Source organism: Aythya marila, assembly GCF_965140915.1.
Source record: "Aythya marila genome assembly, chromosome: 25".
Taxonomy (NCBI): domain Eukaryota; kingdom Metazoa; phylum Chordata; class Aves; order Anseriformes; family Anatidae; genus Aythya; species Aythya marila.
The window spans coordinates 4,370,375-4,390,766 of record NC_139066.1 but is presented as its reverse complement, the minus strand read 5'-3'; the positions used below and the strand labels follow the sequence as shown (position 1 = coordinate 4,390,766).

Sequence of the window (20,392 nt, the reverse complement as noted above, 5' to 3'; positions counted from 1 at the left end):
CAGGAACTGGGAACCAGTGGGTAGGAACTGGAGGCAACTGGGACCCAGTGGAACCCAGTGGGCAGGGCCTGGGGGAGGATCTGGGACCCAGTGAGCAGGGCGGGGGGCCAGGCTGGGGCTGAAGCCCCCCTTCCAACCCCCATTTTGTCGGGACAGCCTGCCGGGTGGCCCTGGTGGTGACAGTCGATGGCAGGCTGGTGGCTGTGGAAGCAGAGCCATGGGCTGTGACTTCATGGTCCTTGTGGTGTCACCCCCCCAAGTCCCCACACTGCTCCCCCCAGTCCCCACACTGCACCCCCCCAGTCCCTGCAGTGTCCCCATGTCCCCACACTGCTCCCCCCAGTCCCCACATTGCACCCCCCCAGTCCCTGCAGTGTCCCCATGTCCCCACACTGCTCCCCCCAGTCCCCACATTGCTCCCCCCAGTCCCTGCAGTGTCCCCATGTCCCCACACTGCTCCCCCCGTCCCCAGCCCCTCACCGCTGTCCCAGTAATAACCCCCCATCCCCAGTAACGGCAAGCTGGACGTTGTCCAAAACACCAACTTTTCCACATCTTTATTTCTGGGGAAGATGCAGCATTAGCATTGCTCGAGGTAACGGAGGTGGCCGGGCACAGCCTGGGGACCAAGCACAACCCGGGATGGGGACGGCAACGTCCTCCCAGTGCTCCCAGTGCCCGGGACTGGGATGGCGCCATCCTCCCAGTGCTCGCACAGCCCCGACGCTGCGGTTCTCTCCCGGGGCAGTGCCCCCATGGCGTGCCCGTCACCACATGTGGCGGTAGGGGAAGGCCACCTCCACGCACAGCACCACCAGCTCCTCGGAGCAGTTGTGCCTCTGCCCCGCCAGCAACTTGCCCTCGCCCAGCGGGGCCGCCAAACCCTCCCCGGGGCCGGAGCTTCTCCATCCTTGGCAGTCCCGCCTGCGGGCTTGGCTACCCCGGGCCGTGGATCCGTGCCATGCCAGTTTTCGGGGCCTGTGGAGTGATGGGGGGGGGGGACACGGATGGGAGCCGTCCGTGGTTTGTGGTGTGGGGGCGTGGGGTTGGGGGTGTCCTTGTGGCGCCCACCCCCGCCGCCGGACTCACCAGAGGGCATCGGTCAGGACGTTGCGGCCGTTGAAGCTGTAGATGGGACCCCGTGGGGTCCCCTCAAAAAGGGAGCTCCAGGACCTGGCCAGCAGCTGGCCCTGAGGACACAGTTGGTGGCACTCAGCTTGGGGGGGGGACACGGGTTTTGGGGGGGGGACCCTCTTGGCTGCCTGAAGCCCCCCGTCCCCACCTCACGTCGGTGACAAATTGTTTTTGGCTCCTCTCAGCTTCCCCAAAACCCGCGTGCGGTGGCAGTGGGACTGTCCCTGAGACCCCCCCCACCCCGGGACCCTCCCCAAAATCCTGCCTCCCACCTCTTTGAACACATTTTTCCCCCTTTTGAGTGAAAACTCCACGAACCCATGCCCCCCCCTCCACCCAGGGGGACGCCCCGACCGATGTCCCCTGCACCGCCGCAGGGTTTTGGGGTGGTGGGGGGGAGCGCCCCATGATGGGGACGGGGACACTTGCCTTCAGGTTGACCACAGGGAGGGCCCTGTCCGTCCTCTTGACGATGGAGGCCAGGTCCTGCGTGGGGGCCGAGAGGAAAGCCCGAAAAGTGCCGTAGAGCCCAGCCTCCTGCGACTGCCGGTAGCACTGCAGGTCGGCGCCGCGGATGCCGCTCATGTCCCCGGAGAGGGGCACGTTCAGGGCCACCAGGCGGAGCTGGGGACACGGGGAGGGGGTGGCAGGGAGATGGGGACACAATGGGGATGGGGGCTCCGGGGGGCACGGCCCGCGGTCCCATTACCCCTGGCAGCCAGGGGTAACGGGACCGCAGCCCCCAGGTCTCCTCTCCCCGTCCCAGGAGGGTGCAGACCCATGGATATGGGGGGTCCCCAGGCACCGCTGTCACCCCCCTCCCCATGGCCGAGCAGCCCCCCCGTGGGGCTGTGCTTACAGAAGGCATCCTGGGGGCGACGGTTGTGGGCAGGATCCTGGGTGGCCCCGCTCCCTCCTCCTTCGGGACCTGTGATAACAGGACTCGGGGCAGCTTGGGGGGCACCGACCCCGGTGCCAGGGGTGCAGCCCCCTCCCCACCCAGCCCGGTGCCCACCGCGGGGGCTGCCTGTGCCATCCCTGTTCCCCCCATCACCGTCAGTGCTTACCAGTGAGTCTGTCTGGGCTCCCGCGGGGGGCTCCGTGTTGGGACCCCGCGTCTGTACCCCCTTCACCTCCTGGATTAAGAAGGAGGGGACAGTCCCAGGGGGTTTGTGTCCCCCCCCCCCCATGGCATGCCAAGAAGGGCTCCAGCCCTGGTACTCACCTGGTACTGCGGCGTGGAGGCAGAGGGGTCGTCACCGGCAAAGAGCGACTCCGAGTCCTCCAGCTGCTCCATGCGGGGGACAGATTATGGGGGAACCACCTCGCCCCTTCCCCAGGAGCCAAATCCAGCCCGGAGCCGCCTGCCAGGGCTGGAACCTGCCCCTCTCCCTGCCCACCCCCTCGTGTGCACCCTACCAGGAGCCTGCTCCAGCCCCTGGGGGTGCGCAGGAAGGCGCTGCTCCCTTCTCGCACGTAGACCAGGCTCCCCTCGGGGACGGCGCTGCCCGACTTCAGCATCAGCTCCTTGGACCTGAAGACCCACGTCTGGCGCTGCGAAGGGACCGAGAGGTTCGAGGCCGAGCTGCCACCCCCGGGGCCACCCCGACCCCGTGGGCGCAGCCCGGCACGCACCCGGAGGTCAGCACGGGGCTCCGGCGGCTCCGTCCGAGAGGCGTCAGCATCTGGAGAAGCCGGGGAGGATTTGGGGTCACAAAGCACCCCGGCACCACGGGGACACGGTGTCGGTGGGGTCGGGGATGCCGGGACACCCCCGCAGCCCTGGGTGTGCCATGCGGGGAGTGCACCCACGCAGGGACACGAGGTGTTCCCAAAAGTGTTCCCAAAGGGGCTGGAGCGCACCTGAAACACCTCAAAAAATCCCTTACCTGCTGCCCAGGCTGCATCAGCCGCTGCCTGCGGGTGCAAACAGGGACATTACTGCTGCTTGGGGACACTGGGGCACGGCACGGCGGTGACAGTGCCCCGGGAGGGGACGGGGACAGCGATGCCACGCTTACCGGCTCCTTGCAGGGCGGCTGGGAGCGGATGGGGTACACCCTCTGGAAGCAAAGAAAAGGCTGAGGTGCAGGGGGCCCCCCGGCTCCGGGCACCCCCACGGCCGCGTGCGCTGCCCCTGCTGAGCCTTACGTTGAGGTAGAGGAGACCTGGGGCTCCTGGGGGGCCGGGCGGGCCGGGGGGACCGGGGTTCCCAGGGGGACCTCGAGGACCCTGCGGTGACGAGCAGTGCGGAGATGGGGTTGGGGTGTTTCGGGGCTGCCTTTTGGGGGGCAGCTGCAAGACACCCCCGTCGCGCAGACGCGGGCTCTCACGTGGGGGATGATCGCTCCGTAAACCTCCGTCTCCTCTTTGCTGGGCTGTAAAAAAAGAGAGAGAAGATCGAGGCCGGTCTCCACCTGCCCCCTCTCCGTCCCAGCCCTGAGCCCCGTGGGGCAGCCGGGGTGGTGTGGGTCGTGCCGATACCTGGGCTCAGCCCCCCCGTGGCCGGGCGGGGGTCCCCGCGCCCCGTAAGCCCCCCAGGACTCACCGTTTGGTACCCGCTGATGGGCACCCAGGAGCTGGACTGGCTGCCGGTGCCGGGGAAGGGGAGGTGGCCCGGTTTGCACCCGTGTTCCCCGTAGCAGCACCCCTGGGTGGGCAGAGAGAGGGTCAGGGTTAGAGCCTGCAAGGGGGGTAGGGGGCGTGCACTGGTGTGTGCTGGTGTGTACTGGTGTGTGCTGTGCATCTGGATGTGACACAGGCGGTGTGATTCGCTGCCCCCCCATGTCCCAGCCCGGTTTGGGGGCTCTGACCGGTCCCTCTGGCCACATGTGGGGCAGTGCACGGGTTTCGCTCTTGGGGCGTGAAGGAAACCCCCCCCCCCCCCAGCTCCCCCTTTGCAGCCCCCCCGGTACAAACCCGCTCTCCTGGGTCTCCCTTTTCACCCTGGAAGAAAGCAGAGAGGTCCTGTGAGCTCCTGGGGCAATCCCAGCCCCTGAAACCCCCCCCCCAAACCCACACTGCCCAATTCCCCCCCTCACCTTGGGGCCCGGCGGCCCGGCGGATCCGTGGTGCCCTGCGTGCCGCGACTCACACTGCCAGGAGGGGATATCCCGGGGTGAATACCGGGCTCAGCACCACCCCGAGCACCCCCAGCCCTCGGGTCCTACTCACCCTGTAGTCCCCCGGTGGTCCCGGTGGCCCCATGGGACCGGGCATTCCCGGGGAGCCCATGTCTCCAGGCCGGCCGGGGCTCCCCGGCATGCCCGGCAGCCCGTGCTCGCCCTTCTCACCCTGCACGTGGGGAGGTGATGGGGGGGCTCACGGCACCCCAAATCCCACAGGGGCAGGGTGTGGGGCTTGGGGCAGCCCCCTGCTCCGTCCCTGGGGTCCGTGGGTGGAAGAAGTGGGATCCCCTTACCTTTAATCCGGGGAATCCTGGCTCCCCTCGGAGCCCTGGTTTGCCAGGGAGCGCCGCGGGTCCTGGAGAGCCGGGGGGTCCCTCGTGCCCAGGGACCCCGGGGGGGCCTTGTGGGCCTGGGAGTCCCGGTGCCCCCGGGGGTCCATCGGGTCCAGCTGAGCCTGGGGACCCCGGAGCTCCTTCGGCCCCTGGAAATCCCGGTGGTCCCACAGCCCCCGGAGGGCCGGGGGGGCCCGGCTGCCCCTCCCGCCCGGGGAGCCCTTGGGAGCCTTCGTGGCCTGGGTAACCGGGGGGGCCGGGGGGGCCAGGCGGCCCTGGGGGGCCTGGGGGTCCTGGGTTCCCTGCGGGGCTGGATGCTCCCAGCTGCTCGATGGTTTGGGGGGAGAGAGGAGAGAGCAGGGGGCGGTGAAAGTGTCACATCCCCTGGTCCCCCCCCAGTGTCCCATTCCTGCGGGTCCAACTGGGGACAGACCCCACGGCCAGCGCCGGCATCACCCCCTGCGCCCCCCAGCCCCAGCACCCCCAGCCCCAGCCCTCACCTCGTTCTCTGATCCCTTGGGGAGGGCAGCGGAGGCAGGGGGGCTCCTGGCTCCCCAAGCACCTGGTGGTCCCGGTGGCCCCGGTGGTCCCGGAGGACCAGGGGGGCCCCGGGGTCCCTGGTGACCTGGCTGCCCGGGGTTGCCCGTCTTCCCTCTCTCCCCAGAAAGCCCCGGCTGGCCTCTGTCTCCTGGGGACCCCCGGTCTCCTTTTTCCCCCTGTCAGGAGAAAATCAGAGCCTGGGTCCCGTGCCCCCCCCGCCCCTTGCCAGGGGGCAGCTGAACCGTCCCATAACGCAGACCCCGCAGCGAGAATGCAAACCCGGAGCAGAAAAGGGTCTGCACAGCCAGAGGAGCCGCAGGGTCTCTCCCAGAGGGTCCCTGAGCCCCCCCCATATCCCCCCAGGAGCCCCCCCACGCTGGGTACCTTCAGGCCGGGAGGGCCGGGGGGGCCGGGGGGGCCGGGGCGCACGGGGCAGACGCAGCTGGAGCCGTTGTGAATCTGGAGAGGGGGCGAGCCGTGAGCTGGGGGGGGGCTGGGGGGGCTGGGGAAGGGGCGCGAGCACCCTGCGCCCCCCCCTCACCTGGAGAGCTGTGTCCATTTTGGCGGCCGGGGGCACCCGCGGGGGCAGCCCCTTCGCTGTGCTCTGCGTAAAGAGGGGGGACTGAGCGTGAGACCCCCATCCCCAGCTGCTCCTCGCAGCCCCCCCCTCCCCCAAATTCAGGACCCCCCCCCCCACACCTTGATCTGCAGGAACTCCTCTTCCTCCGCGCTCCCCTCGAAGATCCGCGGGGCGGCCGTGGGGCGGTTGTGCTAGGGCAGACGGAGAGAGCTCAGCACGGGGGTCTTAGGGGGGGGGACACACCGGGGGTCCCGGCCCCTACGAGCCCGGCCCCTACTGCCCTGCCCGGGCTGTTGTGGCTGAGCCCGGCCGGGTGCAGATAAGGGGAAGGACACGGAGAGGAGCTGGGGAGATCTGGAGACCCTGGGGGGGTCGGGGTGCTGCTCGGGGTGCCCCCCCCGGGGACAGGCACCTGGGTTCGTGCACGCGATGGGGCATGGCCCGGACCCTTGGCTGCGCCCCTGGAGGGGGGCTCCCGTCTCCTGGAGCCCGCGGGCAGCGGGGGTTTGCTCAGCAGCACCTTCCTGGTGGGCTCCACCTCGCCAACCTCTCCATCTGCGGGGCCAAAACGTGAGGGTGCTGGGCTGGGCTGGACGGGGACCAAGGGTGGCCACCGCTGTGCGCCCCCCCCCCGAGCTGTCCCCTCCTCACCGGGGTGCCGGAGTTCGTGCCGTGCCCCCCCCAGCCCGGCCATACCTACCTTCCTCCCCATCCAGGGTGGGCAGCGTGGGGGTCGCGGGGCTGCTGCCTGGCTCCGGGGTGGTTTCCTCAGAGCCCAGGGGGTAAAACCACTGGGCTGTACCGGGGGGCAGGTGCCCGGCCAGCACCCAAAGGATACAGAAGATGCGGAGGAGACTCCGGGGGTCCCCGGACCCCATGCTGCTGCTTCAGGGTGCCAAGGACGGGGGGGCCTGGCTCATGCCCTTCGCCCACGCCGTCTGCTCCCGCGGCCCCGACGTGGCCCCCGCTGTTATCACGGTGGCCCCCGACACGCCCCCTTGCCCGCCCCGGCATCCGCACCCCACGGGTCTCATCCAGCACGGGGCTGAGCGCTCAGAGCTGAGCCACTGCGTGCCCCGGCCAGGGACGGGGTGGGGGGGCAGGCGGAGGAACCCTAGGGATGGGGGAGTCAGGGCTGGGCTGGTGGAGGGAGCTGCTGAAGAGGGAGCTGGGGGAGGAGATGCTGCCTGGAAATGGGGAGTAAAAAGCACTGCGAGTGCGGGAAAGGGCTGGCTGGGAGCAGGGGGCACCAGAAGTGGCAAGGAGCAGATGGGTGCTCCATGGGGTCTGGGTGCTCCGTGGGGTTTGGGTGCTCCATGGGGTCTGGGTGCTCCAGGGGTTTGGGTGCTCCATGGGGTCTGGGTGCTCTATGGGGTCTGGGTGCTCCGTGGGGTCTGGGTGCTCTATGGGGTCTGGGTGCTCCGTGGGGTCTGGGTGCTCCGTGGGGTCTGGGTGCTCCAGGGGTTTGGGTGCTCCATGGGGTCTGGGTGCTCCGTGGGGTCTGCCTGGCCATGGGTGCCTGGCTCTGAGCTGTGCTGAGCTGTGGGGAGGGGGCTGCAAGAGCACGAGGGAGGCATCGGGGGCTGGCAGTGTGGGTGGCTGCAGCACCCCAACGTGGGTACGTGTGGTCCCCAGCCCCTCTGCTTCACCCCGGGCAGGGGGCTGCAGCCCCCGAGCTCCCAGATCCCCGTCCGCCCCGGCACTGCTGGGACCTGCAGCCCCTCTGCAGGGCTGGGGTGTCTTAGGGACTGTTGGGGTGTCGCAAGGAGGCAGCACCCAGCCGGCCCCCCCCAGCCCCAGGAACCCCAAAAAAACAGAATTTGGGAGCCCGAAGAGCCCCAGACCTGGCAGCACGGGGGCTCCCCATCACCCACAGGCGAGCGGGGCTGCGCTGAGCACCTCGGGGTGGGGGCAGTGTGGCAGTGGGGTGCACCAGCACCCCCTCTCCATCTCGCAGGACGGTGCTGGGCTGGGGGACGTGGTGGACCCTTGCCCAACCAGAGCACGTCCCCGTTCCCTGCCGGCGCTCTGCCTGCTCCCTCTGGCCCCGCAGACACAACAGCCTCCCCGGCAGGCGCTCGGCACTGCCAAGGCCTGATAAGGTGCCGCGTTCCCAGTGGGGCTGGGCACCTGTTTGGGTTTGGCCCTGGCTCGGACACCGTGTCAAGGCTGGCGCCTCTGCCCCGTGTCACGGCCGCACGTGGCTGTGCCAGGCAGGGCAGGGGGGCTCGGGGGCACCGCCGGGTGCTGATGTTCTGCAGGGTCCCCGCTTTGGCTGGGAGGGGAGAAGGGGGACGGGGAGGGGGAGTGTGGGGGACACGGCCCCTGCTTGCATCCTGCCCGCAGCAGCCCCAGCCCCCAGGCTCAGGGTTTCTGCACGGGGCAGAGTGCTCCTGCTCACCAAAGCCCCAAAATTGGGGTGTGCTCAGCTGTGAGATGAGTGTGGGGTTCTCAGCGTTACGGGCTGGCTCTGCTCCCCTCGTGGGGGCTGCGATGGGCTCAGCCCTTCCCGAGCGTGCCCAGGCTGTGGGCATGGTGCAGGGGTGGCTTTTGTCCCCTTGCTGCTCCCCACCTTCCTCCCCGCTGTCCCCTTGCTGAGGGTAAATGAGGCAGATTGCACCGACGGCGTGCACAGGGTCCTGTGCCTGCTGCTGCCCCTCTGAGCACACCAAAGTGGCACAAGGAGGGCCGGGGGGGGGACGACATGGGGCCGCATTACGCCCCTCACTCCTCCCTCTGATGCCTGCAGCAGCCCGGCTCAGCCCTGCGGTGAAGCCTCAGCTGATGTCCAAGTCCTTAATTACCGTTAATTGCCTCAAAGGTGGCGTGGAGCAGTCCCAAACCCGCTGGCTCGCCCTGCTCAGGGAAAGGTTCTGCACCCAGGGGTGGCCGGGCACAGGGGATGGGCTCCCCAGGGACCCCGAGCCTGCAGGGTTCAAGAAGCACTCGGACAATGCTTTCGGACATGGGGTCTGATTTGGGGGTGGCCCTGTGTAGGGCCAGGAGCTGGACCCAGTGACCCCCTGAGGGTCCCTTCCCACTCGGGACATCCCGTGGATCTCCAAGCCCCCATCCCAGGCTGCTGCTCCCCATGGTACGAGGTGTCCCCGCTCCGCCGTGCAGCCCACCGCAGGGCTCCGGGGCTGCAGGGGGGGCCGGGGCAGGGGCAGAGCAGCCCCCGGGGGCTCAGCCGCTTCCCTCCGGGCACAATCCCCATCCTCGGGGCTCCCCGGCCCGTTTTCCTGCCGCTTTTCTCCGCTAGGTGCCGGCACCTTGCAACTTATCGGCCCCGGCGCGGTGCCTGCGCGGGGATCGGGCCCGGGGGGGGGGTGCAGGGGGGTGGGGGTGCAGGGGGGGATGTGGGGCGCTGGGGAGCCGGGGCAGCCTCCGGGCATCGCGGGGCTCTGCCGGCCGCCCTGGGGTCTCTGCGCTTGGGACTGGGATGGTCCAAGGCTGGGGGGTGTGGGGTGTGGTGTGGGGCAGGGCTCGCCCCACACGGGGACCTTGGTTCCAGATGCAGCCCCCTGTGGTGCTGCTGCTGCCCTGCGTGGTGCCCCCATCCCATCCCATCCCATCCCATCCCATCCCATCCCATCCCATCCCATCCCATCCCATCCCATCCCATCCCATCCCATCCCATCCCGTCCCTGTCCCTGTCCCTGTCCCTGTCCCTGTCCCTATTCCCATCCCTACCCCCATCCCACCGCTATCCCATCCCTTATCCCTATCCCCATCCCAGTCTATCCCACCCCATCCCAGTCTACCCCACCCCACCCCACCCCACCCCATCCCATTCCCCCCGCACCCCCCAGCAGCTCAGCACCGAGCCGCGCACACCCCCGGGGTCAACCCTAACGAAGACCCCCGGGCAGATCAGAACGGGGGCTACCAGCGGGGACCCTCGGGGACCGACACCGATCCGGGAGGTGGGGGGGACGACCCTCCCCTCCCCTCCCGGTACCGGCGCTGCCCCCTCCGGCAACCGCAGCGCCGAACCCAGCGGGTACCCAAGGCGGCACCGGCGGCGCGCAGCGGCTCTGCCCGGGGCGAGGCGGGGAGGGGGGCGACGGTGCCGGCGGGGGCGGCCCCGCCGGTGGCCCCGGTGCCGGCGGGAGGTGTGGCCACGGGGCGGCATAAAGCCCCCGCCGCCTGCCCCCCGCGCCCGCCGCCAGCCCGAGCGCTGCAGCGCGGGGCCGCCATGCGCGGGGGCGCGGCGCGGTTGCTGCCGCCGGTGTTGGCGGTGGTGCTGGTCCCGGTGCTGGTCCCGGTGTTGGCGGCGGCTCCGGGAGCTGCTCCGGGACAAGGGCAAGGAGGGGAGGAAGCGATCCAGTGCCCGCCGTGCTCGGAAGAGCGCTTGGCTCGTTGCAAAGCTCCGCAGGGCTGCGCCGAGCTGGTGCGGGAGCCGGGCTGCGGGTGCTGCGCCACCTGCGCGCTCGGGCGCGGCACGGCGTGCGGGGTGTACACGGCGCGCTGCGGGGCCGGGCTGCGCTGTTACCCCCCCCGAGGTGTGCCCCGACCCCTGCACACCCTCATGCACGGCCAGGGCATCTGCACCGACCTGGCCGACGTCGAAGCCATCCAGGAGAGCCTCCAGCCGCCAGGTAAGGCCCTGGGGGGATGCGCAAATTGGGGTGCGGAGGGGGGGTCTCCGGTGGCACCGCTTGGTGGGTTGGAAGGGGATGGGTTGGGGGGATTTTGGGGATGGGGAAGCACAAGGAGGTTTGTCCCGATCCCACGGCTGGGTCACATCCGTGCTGTTGTCACCCACAGTGCTGTGGTTGTGGCTGGTGGCACCGCACAGCCCCGGGGTCGGGCAGGGACCGGCTGCATGCGGTGCTGTGGGGCACCATGCTCGGGGTCCCGCTGCCAGGGCAGCTCCCGTTGTGTGGTGACCCCTGAGCTCTCCCTTCCCCGGGATGCTGCCGGCACGGCCGGGAGGAAACAGGAAAGAGGCCGCGGGGCACCTGCTTCCCTCGCAAACAGGTCGTGTCCCGCACAGGGGCTCCGTGTCCTTCCTCCTCCAGCCCCACGGCCAGGCAGGGCAGTGCCAAGTCGGGGGACCCCATGGGCTGCAGCCCCGCTGCCTGCAGGCTCTGCTTGTCCACCCCACTGCCCTGTCATTGGGGTCGATCGTGACCCCCTGCCACCCCCGTGGTCCTCGGGCAGGGTCTGAGGGTCATGGGCAGTGCCCCAGAGCTTCTCATGTGGTTTGGCAGAGCAAACGGACCCACTCCTGGGGGCTGAGATCCAGCCCATTTGGGGCTCTGGATGCCCACGCTGCCCCCTTCCCCATCCCTTGGGCTGTGACTGGGACCACGTCCCCAGGATTGGGGGCAGCAGCACCCACCAGGGGACAGCCCACAAGGTGCCCTGGCCCTGTGTCCCCACGCAGGTCACCCGGGGCTCCCCGGTGTGGCTGTTCCAGCTCCCTAAGGGCCGGATCCCAGCCCCTCTCTCCTCCATACCAGTGACGAGGGCCCTTTGCAGAGGGTCCCCCTGGCTGCCCCTCTCCGGGGGCAGGATTTGGCCATGAGCGCTCAGCACGGGGTCTGCTGCGGGACCCCCTGCCCTGCCTGCTTGTCCTCATCCCACATCCTGCAGGAGCTGTCTGGGCTCCCTGGCCCGGGGCTGCGTCGGGCTGCCAAAGCCTGTTGGTTTTGGCTTTGCCCCGTGTAACGCAGCATTTTTTCCCAGAGCCTTTAGGAAACAGCCTTGCAGTATTTTCCCTTTCTTCCTGTGCTGTTTTGGCCGCTCTGGGGACGGGTGGGTGGCCGTGGGAGCCGGGCTCTCCCCACGGGCACCTCGCCGGCGGCGTTGCAGGTGGCAGGACGGGGCAGCAGTGAGCCCCTTTCCCCGGGGCATCCTTGTGGGAAGATCCTGGTGGGACGGCAGAGCCACGGGTCCCAGTCCCAGTCCCAGCAGAGCAGCAGGGTTGGAGACTGCAGCTCCATTTCTCCCCGGGGCACGAGCAGCAGCACAGCCCTGCCCGTGCGCCATGGCACAGCTGGTGCATCCAGCGGGTCCCCTCTGGTTAAGCAGAAGGAATTAAATGCTTCTTTAGGTGCAGGAGCCACCAGGAGCAATGCTCCCTGGTGCCTGCGTGGATGCTGAGGCTGCAGGGGGTGTGGGCCATGATTTGGGGGCGTGGGGCTGCTCCTGTGAATGCTTTTGGGGTGCTGGGCTGGGGGTGCTGCATTCCAGGCTTTGGGTCCCGTGGGGACTGGGATGGGGTCAGCTCCTTGCTCCATCGCCTCTCCTGGGACCAGCAGCACCTGAAGGGCCGAAGACTTTAGGGGAAAAGACAGCAGGCCACTCTCCTATCCCACAGCCCTCTCCCATGGCTGTGAGTTTGGGGACCTGTGCAGGACCCTGGTACCTGCATCCATCCCCCAGCTCCGGGCTTGCCCACAGGACATCCCGCTGGGAGCCGTGCCCCTGGAGGTGACAGCCACGGCTTTTTGCTGCAGAGCGAGGTCCTGGTCTCATGGGGATCTGCCTGTCCTGTCCTGTCCAGCTCCTTTAGGACCAGGCTGGCTCGTGGCATGGGCTCAGCCCCATTGCGTGTCCCCCTCTGGGGCTGTCGGTGCCGCTGCTTCGGGGAGGTGCGGGTGGCTGGACCTGTGGGTGGCATCCGGGAAGAGGTGAGGACATTCTCCCCAACACGCATTAGGAGTGATTTAATGCTGGGTAAATAATTATGTCTGGGGAAAAAGTGACCTAGGAAAAGCGTCTGGGAAGCTGCGAGCATCCCGGTGCTTGCTGCAGCAGCGGGTGGGACGGATCCTGCTCCCTTCGCCACGCAGGGAGGAGCACCTCAGCAGCCCGGGCTGCAGCACCCAGCTCTGCACCCCACATGCCTCATCCCCATCTCTTTCCTCCCAGTGAGGAGGTCGAGCAGGGCTACTGCCCTGTCCCAGCTGTGCCACGGGGCCGGCAGAGACTGGACGGGGTCTCCAAGATCTCCCCAGGCTCCGCGTGGGGTTGGGCATTTAGGGGCTTGCATGGGGCACAGCAGCATGAGGGGTGCACGGGGGGACAGCAAGCAGGTGGGGCTGGGGGAGGCACGCACGGCCCTGGCTGTGGCTCCCCGGGCTCCCTGCACTCCCCTGGGGCCAGCGTTCGGCAGGATGAGTGCAGCTTCCCCGTGCTGGTGTCTGCAAAGTGGAGAGTCCCAGCAGCCAAGAGAGCCGGCGCTGGGACCACCTGGACGCATGCTGGGGGTCCCCAAATCTTGTCCCTGTCCCCCAGACACCGTCTCTGAGGCTTCGCTCACCGCCTCTGAGCTCCCCTCCCACGTGGAGCCCGGCGTCCGTCACTGCTCGCTCAGGGGCTCGGCGCCGTGAGTCACGAGCTCAGCACGTGACCGACCTCGTTAGTAGCTCCCGTTAATTGAAGGCGACGCTCAGTGACTCGCTTGTGTCTCCTCCTGTCCTGGGGCCAAGAGAAAATGTTGTCCTCGAGAGATGGGGCGAGGGCAGCGCTCAGCCCTCGAGTCCTTCCCAAACCCAGCCGAGGCCTTGGCCAAGCGTGCACCCCGCTCTCCTGCCCCCTCCGTGGCTCTGACACCGTGCCCAGCAGCACCCAAGGGTGCTGGTGGCCAGTGCGTGGGCTGCCCTGCAGCCACAGCCCAGGCTGCTGGGGGATTAGGGGGGCAGGCTCCAAGGAGGGGCTTTTTTCCACGGCTTTGTGCTCGACTGGAAGGAGTTTTCCCATCCAGCTCGGTGCAGGAGCACTGCCAAGCGCCAGGAAAGCGAGAGGCTCCTTGGGCTGCTGCACGCCGGGTGGGAAGCTCCCCCCCGAACCGCGGCCGTCCCTGCGGCAGGGAGGGGTCCTGGGTCGGGGGCCGCGGGTGGGGACCAAGCTCCGAGCCCATCCCCTCGCCGGGTGCCGGCTGAGAGCCGCCTCGCTGCCCGGAGGCACCGCGCGTTCCACGGGACCTTATGAAAACGTTATTGGCATCTGGTTTTATTTAAGCCGAGAGATTTGACACTGACGGCGGCTGGCGGGGAGGAGGGGAGCTGGGCTGGGTTGGGCGAGGGGTTCCCAGCACTCAGCCAGATCCCGGTGCGGAGCGGGAAGCACCCAAGCCTGGTGGTGCCTCCCGGTGCCATGCCCTTCCCTGCCAGCTCCGTGATACAGGAGCAGCTCTGGGGTTTCAGTGCGGTGGCCTCGGTGGGGCCAAACATCCCCGAAATGCTGCAGGAGGGGGCAGTTGGGGAGGAGCATCCCCCGCCGAGCCCCCCGAGCCTGCAGCATTGCGACACGGAGCCACCGGGGCTGGCACCGCGCTGGCACCGCTCCGCGCGGGGGTCCTGGAGCCGCGCCGCAGCGGGGTGCTGGGTTTGTGTTTCAAATGTCAAGGGCATGAGCCACTTCCTGGAAAAAAATGACAGATTAGACAAAAAGCAAATAACACGACCAGCGGAGAAGGGCTTGTCATCCGGGCTTCTCTGGCTGTGAACTTTAACCAGGCCAGCGGGAGCCACGAACCTTCGCAGGTTTGCAGCCCCTGGATGGGTTCGCCCACGTTGTGCCGTGACCCAGCCTTTTTTGGGAAGCTGCTGTATCAATCAGCAGGGGCAAGGTATTGATCAGCCGGGATAAAACCGGGCAGGGTGTTCTCTCCTCGCTCCTCCTGCAGCCTGAGCTGGTTGGGACCGAGAGCTCCTCGGGCTGTGCCCCGTGCAGCGCTCCCCACCGAGCTCCGTGCGCCCCCGCTGCGCCGTCCTTTTCCAGCAGGCACCAAGAATGTGATGTGGGACCCCCCACACAACAGGAAAAGTGGTGCTCGGTGCAAACACACAGCGTTACCGGGCCTGGGAGCGGGGGAACCTGCAGCTTTTTAAAGAGCAGCCGCGCCGAGCAGCGCGGGTCTCATGACGCTCCCCTCCCAGCTGCCAACATCTGGGATTGTCGTTTGGCTCCGCTCGTGGCGCAGGCGAGGATGCCAAGCGCCGCCTTTCCGAGCTGGCCAGCGGGAGGTGAACTGTCTTATTCCTGGAATTTTTGCTTTCATGTCCCAGCAAAGGGGGGAGCCGGGGCCGTGCGCCCCGGGCAGAGTGTGGCCGGGTGCCGCCTCCAGCTTGGCGGGTGCTCAGCGCCGGCCGGGCTGCGGTCCTGTTTCTGCTACCACTTTTCAGAGGCAGCTTGCGGGGGGCACGGGGTCTCACTGGTGCTCTCGTGCATCCTGGGGTCACTTTCCTGTCCCCAGCACCGGGTGGTGTGGGGCTGGTGGCTCTGCACCCTTGTGCCATGCTGCGCCCTTGTGCCATGCAGCGCAGTCTGGCACCGCCGCGGTGTGGATTTGCAAACCTACAATAACAGAAATGTGGAAACAAACCTGTGAACGGGGCATAAACGTTCCCAAGAGCCTTTCCTTGCACTGTGTGGGTTGGGACCCAGGGCTGGGGGTGATGTGTGCCGTCCATGTGCTGTGCCCACACCTGCCCCGCGGTGCTGAGCCCCGTGCGGTCTGTGTCCTTGCAGAGAAGGAGGAGATCGAGCACCCCAACAACAGCTTCAGCCCCTGCAGCATCCACGACCGCAAATGCCTGCAGAAGCAGCAGGCGAAGCGGGTCAACAACGGCAACAAGATGCGCAACAGCGGGAGCCCCTACCACCGCGAGGAGACCAGGCCCATAGTGAGCGCGGCGGGGAGCTGGGGTGGGGGGCACAGGGTGGGCACCGGGCACTCTGAGCCACGTGTTGGTGTCCAGGGCATGAGGGAGGCTTGAAGTTGGTTTTTATGGGGTGGCCCCAGGGCTGTGGGGTGGCTCAGCTCAGCCCTGGTTTCCTACAGGCGCAGGGCTCGTGCCAGAGCGAGCTGCACCGGGCGCTGGAGAGGCTGGCGGCCTCGCAGACGCGGACGCACGAGGACCTGTACGTCATCCCCATCCCCAACTGCGACCGCAACGGCAACTTCCACCCCAAGCAGGTAGGCAGGGCCGGGGGGTGCTCCTCTGGGGGGGTTCTGCAGAGCCGGGAGAGGTGGCTGGGTGCTGGGGCTTCACTGGGAGTTACCATTGGGGTGCTGCAGGGCTCTTTGCAAAAGCTCCCAGGGTGGTGGGACACGGGTGCCAAAGCCACCACGAGGGCTCCTGGTTTGCCACATCCAGCCCTGAGCAGGCAGCCCATGGGGATGGGGACACACGGGGCCAGGCTGGGCGCCCCTCACCGAAGGTGTCCCCTCTAGTGTCACCCGGCGCTGGACGGGCAGCGGGGCAAGTGCTGGTGCGTGGACCGCAAGACGGGGGTGAAGCTGCCGGGCTTCCTGGAGCTGAAGGGGGACTTGGACTGTCACCAGCTGGCGGACAGCATGTGAGCCTCACCGCGGCTGCCCCGCTTCGTGCCGTGGCTGGGACGCCCGCCGGGGCTGCGTAGGACTGGAGGAGAAAGGACACGGCCGTCGAGCAGCTCCTGGGGCTGGGGGACCCCCACCCGCGCCCCCTCCATCCCCGCTCTGCTCTGCGCCACGAGCTGCCCATGGCACGGGGCACGGCGCCGCGACCTGCACTGTGGCCACTGCCCGCCCACCCTATGAGGGGGGATCCCCGGGGTCCCCGGCACATGCTGGTGGCACCCACGTCCTGCACGGACACTTGGCGTGGGCTGGTTCCAGGCTGCTTTGGTGGAGGTGTGTGAAAGAGAGCACCCAAAACGCGCTGCTGCACCCCTCGCTGCCGCCTGCGTGCGCTCGGTGCATCTGGGGTCCTGTGGCTGTGACCATGCGAGCACCTCGTGGGGTGCACGGCAGCCCCCCTGCCACAGTGCCTTCCCTCCACACCAAACCCGAGTGTGGCAGGACGAGAAGTGCCTCAGCACCCCCCAAGCCGCGTGGGCAGGGACAGGAGGGAGCTTGTGCCGCTGGGGGGGGACCCAAAGGAGCGCTCCGCTATCGCCCTGCCCTGGCTCCAGTGCACCCAACGAGTGTGCGTGGGGATGGGGATCGCAGCCACAGGGAGCAATAAGGGACCTTCACCCCGGGATGGGGCACCAGCGATGTCAGCTCTTCCTGATGCAGCCCTAAAGCCTGTGGGTCCCTCCGACCCCATAGTCTGGGTCCCATCCCTGTCCCACTGCTCTGCGCAGGGACAGCACTGGTGGCCGCGGCGTTTTTTTCCTCTCGTCCTCCCCTTCCCTCCTGCCCTGTCCCCAGGGTCAGAGGGTGAAGGGGTCGGGCATCCCCGGGCGTGCAATGCGTCCCCTGCGGGCACTGGGGTCCAGGGGGAGGTGGGAGATGAGGGCCGGCCAGGAAACGCCTCCTCAGCAGGAAGGGCTCCTTTGGGGTCTTTGTTCTCCCCCAAAGAGTTTTAATATTTAAGGGCCAGCGTTGGTGGGATTTGTCAACCCCCTTGGGCTGAAATCCTTCATCTCTCCAAACGGGACCCCTCCAGGAAGGGGGTTTTGTCTCCTCGCCTTCCAACTTGGCCAACGCGACAAAACCCGGATGAAGTTTCTGAAACCTTTCGGAGCCACGAGACCCGCGGCTTTTGCCAGCACAGAACTTTTCAGCTGAAAAGAATTTCACTATTTTTGTAGCATGTTTTTTTTTTTTTTTTTTTTTAATTATTATTATTTTGAAGCTCTTCTGCAGGAGCCGGTTGGGTTGGAAACTTTTCCTCTAAATGTCCTTTTAGGTAAGAAACTGCCGTGTGGGCTGCAATGGAAAGCTCGCCGAAGGCGGGGGGGCTTCTGCAGCTCCCCGCTCCGAGGCGCTGCCCAAATCGGAGCGAGATGTTTTTGGTGCTCGTGAGAGCGTCGGGATTTGTCTTTGGCACAGGGCTCCAGCATTTTATATCGTCTCTCCTGTAGTTTAAGGCTGTATTTACACATGATCATATACCAGCGTAAGGCTACCTAACCCTGTCGTCTTTTTTCCACGCCGATGTGATTTATTTTATTTTATTTTTTTTGTCATTTCCTCTTCGGACAAGCCCATCCCTTCAGACTCCTGTGTGTAGCACCGTCCCTCTGTTACAGTAAACTTGAAGCTTTGTATTGTTAAAGAGAACAAAAAAAAAAAAAAAAAAGGAAAGGTAATTGCTGTATTTGATTTTCCCTGTTATTTAATGTGCTTCTACCAAGTGCATCGGGGCTTTGCTGAATGCTCAGACTGGGATGGGGGCATCGGAGGTCCCATTTGTGCCCTCTTTTAGGGGCTGGGATCTTTCTCCCAGTGCCTTGGGAACGGAAAAATCTCCTGAGCAGGGAGCTCTGGCTTTGTCCTTGCTGGGACGGGGCTGCGGGAGCAGAGCTGGCACCCAGGGGACACTTGTGGTGGCTGCAGCCACCAGCCCCAGCGCTGGCCTCGCTCAGCCAGGGGGACACGGGAGCATGCAGGGTCCTGCGTGGTCAGCACCCCCCAAAACCCAGGACCCCACAATACCCCGGCACCGCTGAGCAGGGACGGGGTGGGAGGGAAACAGCTCCGCACAAAGCACTCGGTGGCACCACGCGCGACGTGACGAGCGTCACCCCACGGAGCAGCGGCCGTGCCTTGAGACGGTGCCAGGCTGGGACCGGGCACTGGGCGGCCTCCGAAGTTCAGGGGAGGACAGGGACAGCGGGCGACGTGCTCGGGGCCAGGCAGCACGCTGAGCCACAGCGAGGACACACCGAGCATCGCCGGCTCTGCGCAGCCAGACGGCGGCTGGGGAGGGTTTTGGGGTACCCGGAGGCTGGGTGCAGGACGCTGGTGGCCGCACGCTGCCTGGCTGCTCAGCACCTCCAGCTTCCTGACGGTGTCTGCAGCAAACGGGCGGCGATGCCGGCGGTCACGTCGCGTGGGGACGGCTGCGAACCCGGCGTCGCCGCTCCCCCGGGGGCTTGGAGGTGTGGAGCGGGGCCGGTGCCAAGCCGGAGCTGCTGCCTGCCGGGGCTGCGTGGCCGCGGTGCTCGGGTTGTGCAAACACCGGAGCCCTGGGGCTGTCTGCAGCCAAGGCGGACGAGCGAGCGCTGCAATTTGCTGGCGCAGCAGATCGGCAGCCGGACCAGGGAGGACGCCAGCGCTCCTGGAGCTCGGCCCAGCGCCCCAGCCCAGCGCCGGCACGGCTGCGGCCACGGCTCTCCTTTGGGGCTTATCCGTGCCCTGCAGCTTTGCCCCTTCCTGAATGCTCCTGCGCCCTCCACGAGTGTTGGGGACCCCCGGGGTGCAGCCATTCTCTGCCTGCAGCAGCTGGAGGCAGTCTCCTTCCCCTTCCCCTCACATCTGGACGGATGGACAGCCCGACGGACACCCCTGGGACAGAGCTGGCGGCGGCCGCGGGGCGCTGGGGAGCCTCCTGCCCCGTCCCCGTGCCAGCGGCTCCATCTCCAAAGCTTTGTTAGGCTGTTCCCTCACTTAAATCCTTGTTTTGAGCAATAAGAGGGGAAAAAGGAATCGGCCCAGCTGGGAGCACATGGACTTTTGTTAGAAATCAAAAGCCTCGCCGTCCTTTGCAGATTACACCCCGAGCCTGGCCCCATCCAGACCCTGGCTCCTGCTCCCCGCTCCCAACCCGCACAGGGCGAGGATGTTTCTGCACAGAAATCCCCAGCAGCTGCCCCGCTGCCACCACGAAGCTGCATCAGGGCTCCGAGCGTCACCCCCACGTGGGCACGGGGCGATCCTGTCCCCACTGCTGGGGGCAGCCCAGCCACGCGCTGAGCATCGTGCGCCAGGGACCGCTGGTAGAAACCTGCAGCCGCAGCCAGGACGGGGTCTGGATTTGTTACAAAACGGCTGGAACCGGACCCAGGATCCAAAACCCAGAGCTGCGCTTCCAGGAAGCCTGGGACAAACTTTGGAAACCATGAGGAGCTCAGAGAATTGTTTGTTTTTTTCCCCTAAATCCAGGTGGTTTTGGCTGAACTCCCCCCCGCAGCGCCCGGCCCCGTGCTCCCGCTGCGCTTCCCTGGAAAAGGGTTTTCGGCGAAGGAAAAATTCCACATGTGGAAGACGGTGCCTGGAACCAGGCCTGCTCCTGTCCCCGAGCGATCTGGGTTTGAATGGGGCAAAGCAACCCGTGCCCCCTTCCCCAAGAAAGCCGATAAACCCCGCAGGTCTGTTACCGGAGTCGTGCGCAGCTGGGATTTGGGATTTGGGATGAAAGGGGAGCGGAGGGGGCCCGGCTTGGCGGCGACGGAGCAGCAGAGCTCACACGCATTGAAATTCAAGCCAAAGCCTCTGAATTTCCCCGTTCCCCTTGTGCTTATCGCTGCCATGGCGAGCCGCACGGCCATAAATACGGGGAGTTGCGCGGTGCTCGCTCGCAGGTTGCATAACCGAGCGCGGGGTCCCGGGGGTGAGCAGTCACCGCCGTAATTAAGAGCAGCTTAATGAGAACAGCTCGGCAAGAAGCGGCGGCTCGGCCCTTCTTTATGGCTCCTGGCTGATGGGCAGGACGGACGGACGGACAGATGGATGGACAGAATCGTGCTGGGGCCCCTTGCTGGCAGCTGCCCGCACTGCAGCGGGTCCCATCCTGCGCTGCTGAGCCCTTCCTGGGGGTGCTGGAGTTTTGGGGGGGGGGGTGGCGAGGGCAGGGGCTGTGTTCAGAGGGGCTGAGGGATGCACAACAGCACTGAGCATCCCGGGGCTATTGCCCTTAAGCCTTGACGTTGATATTTGCACATTTTTGGGGGCTGAACGGAGAGCTCAGGGCTCAGCCACACGCACAGCCGGGGGTGCCAAAGCCTTT

At 67.0% G+C, this 20,392-nt stretch overlaps 2 protein-coding genes across 3 annotated transcripts; one reads left to right on the top strand and one right to left on the bottom strand.

Moving 5' to 3' along the window:
- Nucleotides 1-539: 539 nt before the first annotated feature.
- Nucleotides 540-6,689, bottom strand: LOC309887252 (uncharacterized protein). 2 transcript variants are annotated; one of them, XM_082778822.1, is made up of 23 exons: nt 6,415-6,689; nt 6,127-6,269; nt 5,834-5,905; nt 5,676-5,738; nt 5,519-5,593; nt 5,095-5,310; nt 4,556-4,918; nt 4,309-4,428; nt 4,176-4,229; nt 4,054-4,080; nt 3,683-3,784; nt 3,468-3,512; nt 3,286-3,366; nt 3,156-3,197; nt 3,024-3,051; nt 2,770-2,819; nt 2,554-2,688; nt 2,360-2,422; nt 2,202-2,270; nt 1,994-2,062; nt 1,564-1,758; nt 1,090-1,190; nt 540-978 (listed from the first exon to the last, which is right to left on the bottom strand). In XM_082778822.1, the coding sequence occupies exons 1-23, from the start codon at nt 6,590-6,592 to the stop codon at nt 768-770; spliced, it is 2,502 nt and encodes an 833-aa protein (XP_082634948.1). In that variant the 5' UTR covers nt 6,593-6,689; the 3' UTR covers nt 540-767. The 2 variants fall into 2 exon arrangements, with proteins under 2 accessions (XP_082634948.1, XP_082634949.1); XM_082778823.1 differs by lacking the exon at nt 6,127-6,269 and having other exon boundaries at nt 6,415-6,557.
- Nucleotides 6,690-9,906: 3,217 nt separating this feature from the next.
- Nucleotides 9,907-17,725, top strand: IGFBP4 (insulin like growth factor binding protein 4). Its single transcript, XM_082778832.1, has 4 exons — nt 9,907-10,315; nt 15,201-15,355; nt 15,514-15,648; nt 15,907-17,725. Exons 1-4 carry the CDS (start codon nt 9,913-9,915, stop codon nt 16,033-16,035), a joined length of 822 nt encoding a protein of 273 aa, XP_082634958.1. The 5' UTR covers nt 9,907-9,912; the 3' UTR covers nt 16,036-17,725.
- Nucleotides 17,726-20,392: the final 2,667 nt, after the last annotated feature.

What these genes read in the sequence shown, in the direction of transcription:
- LOC309887252 (XM_082778822.1), bottom strand. Translation starts at nt 6,592, where the DNA reads ATGGGGTCCGGGGACCCCCGGAGTCTCCTCCGCATCTTCTGTATCCTT. An exon ending in CAGGATTCCCCGGATTAAAG is followed by an intron (nt 4,429 to 4,555) that starts GTAAGGGGATCC and finishes CCCCACGTGCAG; the next exon opens with GGTGAGAAGGGCGAGCACGG. An exon ending in CAGGTCTCCTCTACCTCAAC is followed by an intron (nt 3,198 to 3,285) that starts GTAAGGCTCAGC and finishes CTTTGCTTCCAG; the next exon opens with AGGGTGTACCCCATCCGCTC.
- IGFBP4 (XM_082778832.1), top strand. Translation starts at nt 9,913, where the DNA reads ATGCGCGGGGGCGCGGCGCGGTTGCTGCCGCCGGTGTTGGCGGTGGTG. An exon ending in GGAGAGCCTCCAGCCGCCAG is followed by an intron (nt 10,316 to 15,200) that starts GTAAGGCCCTGG and finishes GTGTCCTTGCAG; the next exon opens with AGAAGGAGGAGATCGAGCAC. An exon ending in GCAACTTCCACCCCAAGCAG is followed by an intron (nt 15,649 to 15,906) that starts GTAGGCAGGGCC and finishes TGTCCCCTCTAG; the next exon opens with TGTCACCCGGCGCTGGACGG.